Below are 12,191 nucleotides of genomic sequence, written 5' to 3'. Positions count from 1 at the left end.
TAATTGCACATAGCTGCGCACTTGTTTTTGTTTTTTATTTCTTTTTCTTTATACGCCATTCATAAAAAATAGTATTTTTCATATTTTTCAGGTACGCCAACAACGTCATATCTAGTGGTGAAGCCCAATCTGTCCAACCCAACTAAATACCAAGAAAAATTGGGCTAGAGGTGTCTGTCAGTTACATATCCGGTTTCTTCATGGAAAAATAGCCAAAACCAAATGGGAAGTCTACTTAGTGATATGAAAAACTGAATGACAACCATAATAATAGTTGTCACTACAATTACCTTTGAGGACTATAACCTAGTTCTAAATTGAAACAAAGTAGTAAAAAAAGAGCAGGGAATGTAGTTGTGTAATATCTAAGCAGAGATGCATAGTGACATACCATATGGCAGCTGGAATACTGGTCATAAAGATTTTTACCTGTCTCTTCCAGAATACTGTTCTGTCTCTTTCAAATACGCTGTCACTCAGTGAAAGGTTGTGGATACCTCTGCACTGAATTGTTACTTAATGTTAATTTGTTTCTTAAATACAAAATAAAACCAACTTTTTAAATAGCCTTCCTACCATTGTTATTTAGAGAAAGATTAGTTAAATCTGTCAGACAGACCTTTCTGCTCTCTCAGTGTTGGGGATAGAAGCAGGGAGGGGTTACACACAGGCTTTGGTTGTGAACAGGGAGGAGAGAGTACTTGGAGGACAACACAGGTAAGTACAGATGTAAATAGAAAAAGGAGCTCACACAGAAAACTGTGAAGGCTGCAACAGATTCTTTGTCTTAAAGGGGTATTCCAAAAGAAAACAAATATTTATTCAAATCAACTGGTTACTAAAACATAAGTGAGTAAATCAATTGTACAAAAAAAAAAAAAAAAAAAAAAAAATTATATATATATATATACATACAGTGGGGAGATGCCTAAAACATAGCGTTTATTTATAGTTTTTAAAAATCACCATATACTGTAAGTGCTGTGAGTAAAAAAGCCCAATACAAAAAAGAAAATGACCGGGATAGTTAGTGCTCACTGGTACTGAACTAGTTATTCAATGCATCAGCAATAGCAACCATAATTGGATGGCTCCCAACGCGTTTCTAACAAAATAGTCTGGCGTCCTCAGGGGAAACCACATACATAATCAACTAGACGTAAATATGTTAGGTCCCACGTCAGACCACGCTTAAGCGTAATTCCACCCAGCATTCGAATATGTCAAAAGAACAGAAAAAGTATAAGTGTTCAGGGTAGTGCATAAAAATTAACTTTTATTTGGATCATTTAAAAATCACCCAAAAAAACGTGTTTGATTCCAACACCATTAAAAAAAATAGAATAGATGTAGACCATCAGGAGCAGTAACCTTCCAGGATCGGAGGAGACGCTCAAACTGTGCCACAGCTACTTAGTAACTATAAGTTACCAAAGTTAGCAGCATATCATACCACTATTATATTATACCACCGACGCGTTTCTGCCATGAATTTATATGGCGTCCTCAGGGAGGCATATAATATGTACAGAGAAGATAAGTCATACATAATACATACATAATAAACAAGCCACTGGCCAAACAAACAGGTCACTCAAAAGTTAAATATCCAAAAGGTCACAATAAAGAACATTTGTTTTCATATGCTCTCAGCAAATTCAATGTAAGTGTATATAAATGATTGAGCACTAATTATGTAGAGCAATGTCTATTAAATGAGCAGGAACTGCATTGGTAGTCCAGGAATGGCCCTTATATGATCCATAGATGAACAGTTCCTTGCCCAGTCAGGATTCCTCAGATGGAGCGCCACTACCTGCAGTGGCTGGGAGCCATGTAACACTAAGGCTTCAATGCGCTTCCATTCTGTTTATTTGGCCAGTGGCTTGTTCATTATGCATATGGTTTCCCCTGAGGACGCCAGACAATTTTGGTAGAAACACGTTGGGAGTCATACAAATATGGTTGCTATTGGTGATGCACTGAATAATAATAACTTCAGTACCAGTGAGCACTAATTATTCCGGTCATTTTATCTTTTTTCTTTTTTGTATTGGGCTTTTTCACTTGAGCACTTACAGTATATGGTGATTTGTTTTAAACTATAAATAAACGCTATATATTTTTTTTTTTTTTTTGGGTACAATTGATTTACTTATTTAGCTGGGAGTGATAGTGACTCCTTGCAGATCCAGTAATGAATTCATTATAGCAAGTGTACTTTTCTTAAACCTAAATGAATAAATAAATAAATAAATAAATAAATAATAAACAAACCAGCCTCCCGTACTTAGCAGCAGCTGTATGTCCCAGAGGAAGGCCAAGAGGAAGCCCAGGGATAAAAGATAAAGGCTATTATAGCAAGTGGAGAGCTCATCAGGAAAGTGGTTCACCTTGGGGGCTGCAATTCTACTTTACCTGAAACAGGATATGAATAGAATCATGCAGTTATGGCCGTAAATGTTTGCACCCCTGAAATTTTTCAAGAAAATTAAGTATTTATCAAAGAAAAGGATTGCAGTAACACATGTTTTGCTATACACATGTTTATTCCCTTAGTGTGTATTGGAACTAAATGAAAAAAGGGAGGAAAAAAAGCTAATTGGACATAATGTCACCAAACTCCAAAAATGGGCTGGACAAAGTTATTGGCAACCTTTCAAAATTGTGGAAAAATAAGATTGTTTCAAGCATGTGATGCTCCTTTAAACTCACCTGGGGCAAGTAACAGGTGTGGGCAATATAAAAATCCCACCTGAAAGCAGATAAAAAGGAGAGAAGTTCACTTAGTCATTGCATTGTGTGTCTGTGTGTCTAAGCATGGACAACAGAAAGAGGAAAAGAGAACTGTCTGAGGATTTGAGAACCAAAATTATGGGAAAATATCAACAATCTCAAGGTTACAAGTCCATCTCCAGAGATCTCGATTTGCCTTTGTCCACAGTGCGCAACATTATCAAGAAGTTTGCAACCCATGGCACTGTAGCTAATCTCCCTGGGCGTTGAAGGAAGAGAAAAAGTTATGAAAGGTGTCAACGCCGGATAGTTCAGATGGTGAATAAGAAGCCCCAAACAAGCTATCAAGCTATTCAAGCTATCCTGCAGGCTCAGAGAGCATCAGTGTCAGCGCAAACTATATGTCGACATTTAAATGAAATGAAACACTATGGCAGGAGACCCAGGAGGAATGTAGCAAGACTACATTTTGGCAAAATAAACTTGAGTAAGTCAAAATCCTTCTGGAAAAATGTCTTGTGGACAGATGAGACCAAGATAGAGCTTTTTGGTAAAGCACATCATTCTACTGTTTACCAAAAAACAGAATGAGGCCTACAAAGAAAAGAACACAATACCTACAGTGAAATATGGTGGAGGTTCAATTATGTTTTGGGGTTGTTTTGCTGCCTCTGGCACTGGGGGCCTTGAATGTGTGCAAGGGATCATGAAATCTGAGGAGTGCCAACGAATTTTGGGTTGCACTGTGCAGCCCAGTGTCAGAAAGAAGGGTTTGCGTCCGAGATCGTGGGTCTTCCAGCAGGACAATGACTCCAAACATATATCAGAAAGCCCCCAGAAATGGATGGCAACAAAGCGCTGGAGAGTTCGGAAGTGGCCAGAAGTGGCCGGAAGAGTCCAGATCTAAATCCCATTGAACACCTGTGGAGAGATCTTAAAATTGCTGTTGGGAAAAGGCGCCCTTCCAATAAGAGAGACCTGGAGCAGTTTGCAAAGGAAGAGTGGTCCAACATTCCGGCTGAGAGGTGTAAGAAGCTTATTGATGGGTATACAGAGAAAGAAAGGGAAAAAGAACACAAAAGCGCCCCTGGTGAAATATGTCATACACAGGTGTAGAATTGCTGATTAGAAACACTCACTCTGTAGTGTTGCGTTGAGAGCACAACATCTATAGGCGCATATAAATGCGCAGTGGGGTCCTGCGCCTCGGTTCCCCCGATCCAAGGAATCTTCTGGTCCGGTAGTAGCGTAGGCAGGAAGAGGAAAAAGAAATGGAACTTTTCAAAGCGCCAGACCCCTTCATAGTGCACACAGGACAGGTATACAGGTAGAATACAATCCACACACTTCTGTGTTATGTTTGACAAACCACAGTATGACAAACATGACACAGAAGTGTGTGGATTGTATTCTACCTGTATACCTGTCCTGTGTGCACTATGAGGATCTGGCGCTTTGAAAAGTTCCGTTTCTTTTGCCTCTTCCTGCCTATTGATGGTTCTAGGAAGCGACTGATTTCGGTTATTTTTTCCAAAGGGTGTGCAACCAAATATTAAGTTAAGAGTGCCAATAATTTTATCCAGCCCATTTTTGGAGTTTGGTGACATTATGTCCAATTTGCTTTTTTTTCCTCCCTTTTTTGGTTTAGTTCCAATACACACAAAGGGAATAAACATGTGTAAAGCAAAACATGCTTGATAAAGACCTCATTGTTAGGTCGAAACGTTGCATCAGCTGTATGTTCTGGGACCAATAAACTCACTCATTTTTGGACACCAGCCGGAGTGCCGTCTTCCTAAGTGTTTGTATTGTAAAGCAAAACAGATGTTACTGCAATCCTTTTCTGTGAGAAATACTTAATTTTCTTGAAAAATTTCAGGGGTGCCAACATTTACGCCCATGACTGTATGTTCTAACACCTTAAAGTGAATTACCATTGTTAAATTAAAAAAAGTTTTACAATTATCTGCCAATACTTTTCTAAATGTATCTCTGTATTTGAATTGTATAGAAAACTTATTCTTATCGCTCCACCATAGACGTCTATCCCCACGGTACACATATAATCTGTACTCTATATTTGGATTCATGTATTGCTAATTTTTATATTTTAAATATTTTGAAATACAAATGTATCACACAGAGCTCCAATTCACCAGAAAAGATAAAGCTAAATTATAAAGCCCTGCCTGTCTTCAGTTACCTCTAAAGAGCTCATTTCGGTGGTGGAACCCTATAATTTAAAGGCAATGTGTCATCAGAAAATGATCTATTGTTTAAATTAAGTTTATATGTTAACCATATTTTTTAAGAATTTTAGTTTTTTTTTTTTTCCTTTTTTTTTCTAATTTTCCATTTTACAATCAACATTCTGGCCACTAGACCTAAAACTAAGCTTAGACTTCCTGTTCTCTACAGTTCCCAGTAATGCCTTTCTTCTAAGGAGCACAGTAAAAGGTGACAAGTGTATAGATAACACTGGATCCACCACCATTCACGGCAGAGATCAGCACACCCCGTACTGTAGAATGACCTCTGAAAAGGTCAGAGAACGCACAGTAATTCTGCAATTGATGTGAAGCTGGGCCATGTGACCACCACTCAGACCTTCAGTACATAACATGCTTTCTTGTGTTAACAATAGATCAGTCTATCCTGAAAACTACAGGATTAGATCTTCACCTATCTAATCCCTCCTTACACCTCAGATCCCTCCCCACCAAGGTCTGCCCTTGTTCATCTATAAGTTCCTCCCTGCATAGAGTGCTGCGGAAGAGACCTTTTGTGCAGCAGTGCAGTGATATAGTTGGTAAGTTCATACAATTATTAGCTGCAGTTATAAAACGCCCAACTCACACTGCCCACCTCTGCTAACTGATGTGTGTAGAATCCCCAGTGTGTTTTAAGAGATATAACCTCACACTGCTTGCCCATGCCTCCTGCTTGTAAGAGGTGACAGGGATAAACCTATCACATAGGACAAGAGAGCATATTTAGTTATGAGACTCCACACTCTGCTTCTGCAAAGAAAGAGGCATCATGGGAAAGATGACTATTAGAAGAGCCATATTAAAGGGCAAGATGAATGGTAGGGGATGTGTCAGCTGCTGCTTCGTGCAGTGGTCTGCATGCCCCATTCAGGAGAAGAGTGCTTCTTTTACTTAATTTGCCACTATCACAAAAAAGGTGACATGGCAAAATGGGAGTTTAGTTCACAGTAAAGTCAGTCAGTAATAAAGCACCACTTTTTAACTTGTTTGGTGCAAATTCTTCACCTGTTTCCACCATATATATATTTAAAGCGTTCCTGTAATTAAAAACTTTTGACACGTCGATCAGACAGGTCTCACTGCTGAGACCCACTGCGATTGTGAGTTTTTAGCTGGGGAAGCAGGCGGCATTGTGCTCCACTCCCCAGCCAGCCGAGAGATCGGTCCATTTCTCTGCACAGACTTCTAGGCAGAAACATGGACCGATCTCTCGGCTGGCCAGAGTGTGGAGCACAATGCTGCCCGCCTCCCAGGCTAATAACTCACGATCGCAGCGGGTCTTAAATCAAGGCTTCAGTCCTTTAATTCATGGAGTCAGCAATTTACCACCCCAACCAATCATAATATTATAGTGTATCCTAGCAACACCTTACAATATTATACAACTTGAATATCTTTTTAAACAAAGGCTCTCATTGGTCTAGAGAAAGTTGACTGGCCTTGTATACTCAGAAATAACACAGACAGCAAACATTATCATCAATTTTTTTTTTTTTATAAGAAAGCCATGGGGGCAGATGCAGATCCCCTTGCATAGTCGATTAAAGAGCTCAGCCCTTTCAATCCCATAAAATAAACTGAGCACAGCTTGCTAAGTACCTGTATGTAGAATGGAATTCCAGCACTGCGTCTGGTTGCACAGAGCCTAGAAGACGGATCGCTACTTTTAATTTCCTCTAAGACGTTGCATAACCATTGGCGTGGTAGGCAGCGCAGGCTCTCCTCCTCGCATCTGAAAGAATCAAACAAGTAGGGGAGGTCACAGAGGGCAGGTTTTTTTTTTTTTATTAAAACCAGGCAACACCACTTCAAACACAGAAAGAGAGCTGTTCTTCAAACAATCAAACCATTCACGGCCAGACCTGTTTTTAGATATAGGGACATCCGAGGGATTTTTTTTTTCCAGGAATACTGGATACAATTAAAGACCATACATCCCATAATGCAACGTGGCTTCATCTATAAACCAGTCACTAATAGCTCTTCCAAGTACTATATTTGTGTATCAAGTATAGGCCAGGAGGTGGTCAGGGCTGAAGAGATTGCAGATAAACTTGTTGTGATGGAGAAAAATACTTCATTGTATACTTTTTACCTGCAAACTGCATAATAGAATTATTAGCTAAACCTCTATTTTCAGCATTCTCACTGTTCAGCCTGAGCTTTTAAGTTCATGAACATAAAGACAATATGACAGAAAACATTACAAAGTGGCAACATAAAAACAATATATATATATATATATATATATATATATATATTGTAGGGATTTCAGCATCAGCTTAAAACACAAGTTTCCTGCAACCTTTTACTGTTCACACAGCGTTTGCAGCCTCTTTCTGTGTGTGCTAAGACTCCATGTCTGTCCACTTCACTGTATGGGTCACTCACAGTTCCTGGCTGTGTGCTCCCCAAGGACCCCCTGCCTCCCCCCACAGCCACCTTGCTGTCTTCTGAGGAGAGCCCAGACTATTAGGCTAGGTTCAGACTACGGAATTTCCGACTGCAATTCCGCTTTGAAATTGCAGGCGAAAATTTCGCTTGCTAAAATGCCTAGTGTAGTGAATGGGTTTCCGTTCACAAATTCACACTTCTGAATTTGTGAAGCGGAATTTGGGAATGGAAAATCTGCTTGGAAATTTCCACCTGAAGAATGGCGTTGCTCTTTCTTCAGGCGGAAATCCGCGTGGAACACATTTCAGTCTATTGGAGACTGCAGTGTCCGCACGGTCCTAGCGCCGACTGATTCAGCCAGCGCTGGCCGCACTCCGAATCTCTGGGCGGAAATTTTCTGGTCGGATATTCAGTAGTCTGAACCTAGCCTTATGTTTCCTTTCCTTATATGCAGACTTCCCACAGTTCTGCTGGCCTCATTAATTAGGCACATGATGAGCATCTCTGCTAGCTCACCTAGGATATAGGACTGGGAAAAACACCCTTTCATTGTCCTAAACCTGCCTCAATGCCACTATATCTATCTCTATATCTATCTATCTATCTATCTATCTATCTATATATATATCCCTTCTAAAATCTGCAAGGAGGAAGCCTTAACATGAGAGGTGTATAGTAACCCTATATAATTCCATATCTATTCTGCATGTACAGATGAGCACCAAGCAAACAGTTCTGATGAACTAGAGCAGGTCTGCACAACATACGGCCCCTTATCATATGTCAAGGGAGGTCCTTGTCTCGTGACCAGACTAGGACCTTTTTTTTACATCAAGGCATAAAGGTTGAGTGCAGAAGGCCCACAAAGCAGCCATAGGTTGGATGAAAAGGAAGCTCTGCCCACAGTGAGGGGGCGTGGTGTGACGTCACGAGGGGCGTGTTCGTGACTTCACGACCCTTGCCGCCAGCACCCAGCATTCTAAACAAACGCTGGGTGCTGCAGAGATTGTGGGGGTCCCAGCTGTGGGGCACCCACGATCAGACATCTTATCCCCTATCCTTTGGATAGGGGATAAGATGTCTAGAGTACCCCTTTAAGCCATTCTTGTATATCCCACAGCTTATGCTGAAGGTCCAGGAGTAGCAAATGGGGGGGCCTCATTTTGAAACGGGTACCCCTCTCACTACGAATTGAAATTTTAAGTGTCCATGAAAACATTGTTTCCATGGAATCATATGTTCTCAAGAATGTTTCTGTTCTCTCAGCATTTTATTTATCAGAGCAGCAGTTTGTACTCCAGAGCTGTTCCTCCTACTGTTACTAGAGATGGGTATTTACAACCATAGAGTGTCCTTTTGAAGTTACAACACACAGTCCATCAATTATTCACTTACCGTATATACTCGAGTATAAGCCGAGTTTTTCAGCACGATTTTTCGGTCTGGATGATGTCGAAGGCCACAGTGGTCTTCAACCTGCGGACCTCCAGATGTTTCAAAACTACAACTCCCAGCATGCCCGGACAGCCATCGGCTGTCCGGGCATGCTGGGAGTTGTAGTTTTGGAACATCTTGAGGTCCGCAGGTTGAAGACCACTGTAATCAGGCATTGACAAGCGGTGATGATGAAGGGGGGGGGGGAGGGGGGGCTGATGACAGGTGGTGATGATGAAGGGGAGTGGGATGATGACAAGGGGATGATGACAGGCGGTGATGATGAAGGGGGGGATGATGAAGGGGAGGGGGATGATGACAGGGGGGGGTGATGACTGGGTAATGATGATAGGCGGTGATGAAGGGGGGTGTGTGGCATGATGACAGGGTAATGATGAAGGGGGGATGATGACAGGCGGTGATGATGAAGGGGGGAGGATGACAGGATGATGATGACAAGGGTGTTAATGATGGAGGTCTGGATGATGACATGGGGGGGATGATTTATTTCCCACCCTAAGCTTATAGTCGAGTCACTAACTTTTCCTGGGCTTTTGGGGTGAAATTAGGGGCCTCGGGTTATATTCGGGTCGGCTTATACTCGAGTATATATGGTACATACAAGAATACAAAGACCCTTTATCCTTTCTTACATGTTAACACCAGTGTCACAATCTAATGCCTTCTGTATCCAAATATATTAGTATACATCTTAGTATCATGTGTTTTCCCTTCTGTTTAGCATTTACATCCGTAAAAAGCTCCCAATGTATATTGTACACTAAACAGAGGCTTTGACTGTTGCCTAACCGTGGCATCTGTCACACTAAGACTAATATGGGATCTGTTTAATGAATACTTTGTGAGGTTTTTATGACTTATCTTGACCCCATTATAACTTCTGGTTGACGGATGCCACTGTTAAGCATCTGTTTAATGGGTCTGTCATTCATAGGCTATATAGGATACGTCACCAAATGCTTCGGAAAGACTCATGACATATTCATAAACAGTGGCCTGTGATGGATACCACACCGGGGCATCCAGACCGACACTTATAGCTTAATACAGTATGATCTCTGTTTAATAGATTAGTTTTTTTTACAGGATCCTGTTGGATGGAATAGCATACCTATTTAATTCTCTCATTATTGTGGTATACCAACATATACTGGCCAGCTGAAGGCCAAAAAGTATACTTTTTTATCCTCTGTCTGACAATAGGCCAATATAGAGACATTATAGGGCTGGGCAGTATACTGGTTCATACTGAATATCGAAATTTGTGTGCTGCTCGATATGAATTTTAACCCATACCGCAATAACGGTTTGGCCCCTCCCCCTCGGGAATGAATAAGCCAGGCGCTGCGCTGTCCCCACATCGGGGAACTAATCAGATGTGACCTGCAAGCACTGTTCTGCCCCCCCCAATTATCAGCCCAGAGCTGTCCCCATAAGGGTACTACTCACATGTCACCCGCATGCGCTGCCCTCCTAGTCCTGTTTGTTGCAGCTGCCGGGGCTGACACTCTATACCAGTGGTCTCCAACCTGCGGACCTCCAGATGTTACAAAACTACAACTCCCAGCATGCCCGGACAGCCGTTGGCTGTCCGGGCATGCTGGGAGTTGTAGTTTTGCAACATCTGGATGTCCGCAGGTTGGAGACCACTGCTTTATACTGTGCGGTATTCCCTATGCCCGGGCTGCAAAAAAATAAACAAAATAAACTTTAAAGGGGAATTCCAGGAAAAAACTTTTTTTTTATATATATCAACTGGCTCCAGCAAGTTAAACCGATTTGTAATTTACTTCTATTAAAAAAATCTTAATCCTTTCAGTACTTATGAGCTTCTGAAGAGGAGTTGTTCTTTTCTGTCTAAGTGCTCTCTGATGACACGTGTCTCGGGAACCGCCCAGTTTAGAAGCAAATCCCCATAGCAAACCTCTTCTAAACTGGGCGGTTTCAGAGACAAGTGTCATCAGAGAGCACTTAGACAGAAAAGAACAACCTTAACTTCAGAAGCTCATAAGTACTGAAAGGATTAAGATTTTTTAATAGAAGTTATTTACAAATCTTCAAAAGGCAATGAAGGAATGGAATGAATCGGCAACTCACCAGTCTTCTCTTCTGAAAAAGTTCCTTTATTCAAAACATACTCACAGCATGAAATGCAAATAGGGAGAGGGATCGGTGCAGGGGGGGTAAAAAGTAGTGGGCGACAGATTCTGTTTCACTCGTTATACGAGCTTCATCCGGCCATGTCTACCTGGAACACTATGCTGCTTCTTATACAGGTGAGTGGCCAATCAGAAAAATCATTCTGGACCGCCCACCTGGTCTGACGTACCTGGTGATGCTACATAGGGCATCACCATTGGCTATAAGTCGCCATTTTAACAGTGCGTCAGTAGAAGTTAGCAATAAATTACATACTTGTAAAAAAATGTGTGTGTAATAATACATTTAAAAACAAGGTGCATAATCAACTTTTTCGTTAAGACCAAGTGGACCTGCTGCCGCTGTATGTATAATCCAGTAAGTTTCTCTTTGTAATAAATACTGATCGATATTGATCCCAGGTTTCGGTTTAACTCTTTCGATCCCGGCAAATTTTAAATTGTCAGGACTTAGGGCTTATAAAGTCCCAGCGCAATTCAACGAAGACCTGGTTTTCCTAAATATCTGGAAACAGGCTCATCACGAGCATTCCATGAAATTACTACACATTGTTCTCACTAGAAGTAGAATCGAACACGACAAAATCAATGAAGATCTGAGTAAAGCAAAAATCGAATATGCCAAAAGAGCAATAGAAGAATCGAAACAAATATTCTATTCCAAATTGCAAAACAAATTAACTACATTGCAAGAGGAAATTAAGAATAAAAAGAGAGAAAAGTTCTTGCGAGATAAAGCAGATTACGATCAAGATAAAGAGTTCCAGTGGCATCATAAAACTAACACTACTAAAATGCAGCAAAATCCTACCAGCGAAGAAGACCATCGCAATATACAGTTAAAAAACGCACAGAGACAGTTAGCAGTGTGAATAAAACCACAAATAAATATCAACAAGAACCACAGCCCCTAGAAAATAAAAATGAAATAGTCCCTTTAGGACCAATAAACATACGAGACGGGGAAGACCAAAGAAAGCCGAGAGACCCGAAAAAAAGAAAAACCGAATTATGATTGATCTTCAAATATCGACAAAATCCAATGTTATAAACCTTACATCAGAGACTCTCGACCTTGCCACGGACACCCTTCTTTCGAAAGGCTTGAATTACGGATTGATAGAAAAATTCAACCCCGTTACATTCGAAATCGACCTAGCAAAATCTTTAAGAGACA

General features: G+C 40.9%; 1 protein-coding gene across 5 annotated transcripts in view; it reads right to left on the bottom strand.

Moving 5' to 3' along the window:
• THADA (THADA armadillo repeat containing) overlaps nucleotides 1-12,191 on the bottom strand; it is a 706,980-nt gene that overhangs the window by 524,301 nt on the left and 170,488 nt on the right. For all 5 annotated transcript variants that reach the window (XM_056568134.1, XM_056568135.1, XM_056568137.1 and 2 more), the window contains one exon: nucleotides 6,606-6,738. In XM_056568134.1, the coding sequence (XP_056424109.1) occupies nucleotides 6,606-6,738 (133 nt within the window). The remainder of the gene's footprint in view (nucleotides 1-6,605; nucleotides 6,739-12,191) is intronic.

This window comes from Hyla sarda, chromosome 3, assembly GCF_029499605.1.
Source record: "Hyla sarda isolate aHylSar1 chromosome 3, aHylSar1.hap1, whole genome shotgun sequence".
In the NCBI taxonomy this organism is placed as follows: domain Eukaryota; kingdom Metazoa; phylum Chordata; class Amphibia; order Anura; family Hylidae; genus Hyla; species Hyla sarda.
The sequence above is the reverse complement of the archived record's forward strand: the minus strand, read 5'-3'. Positions and strand labels throughout refer to the sequence as shown.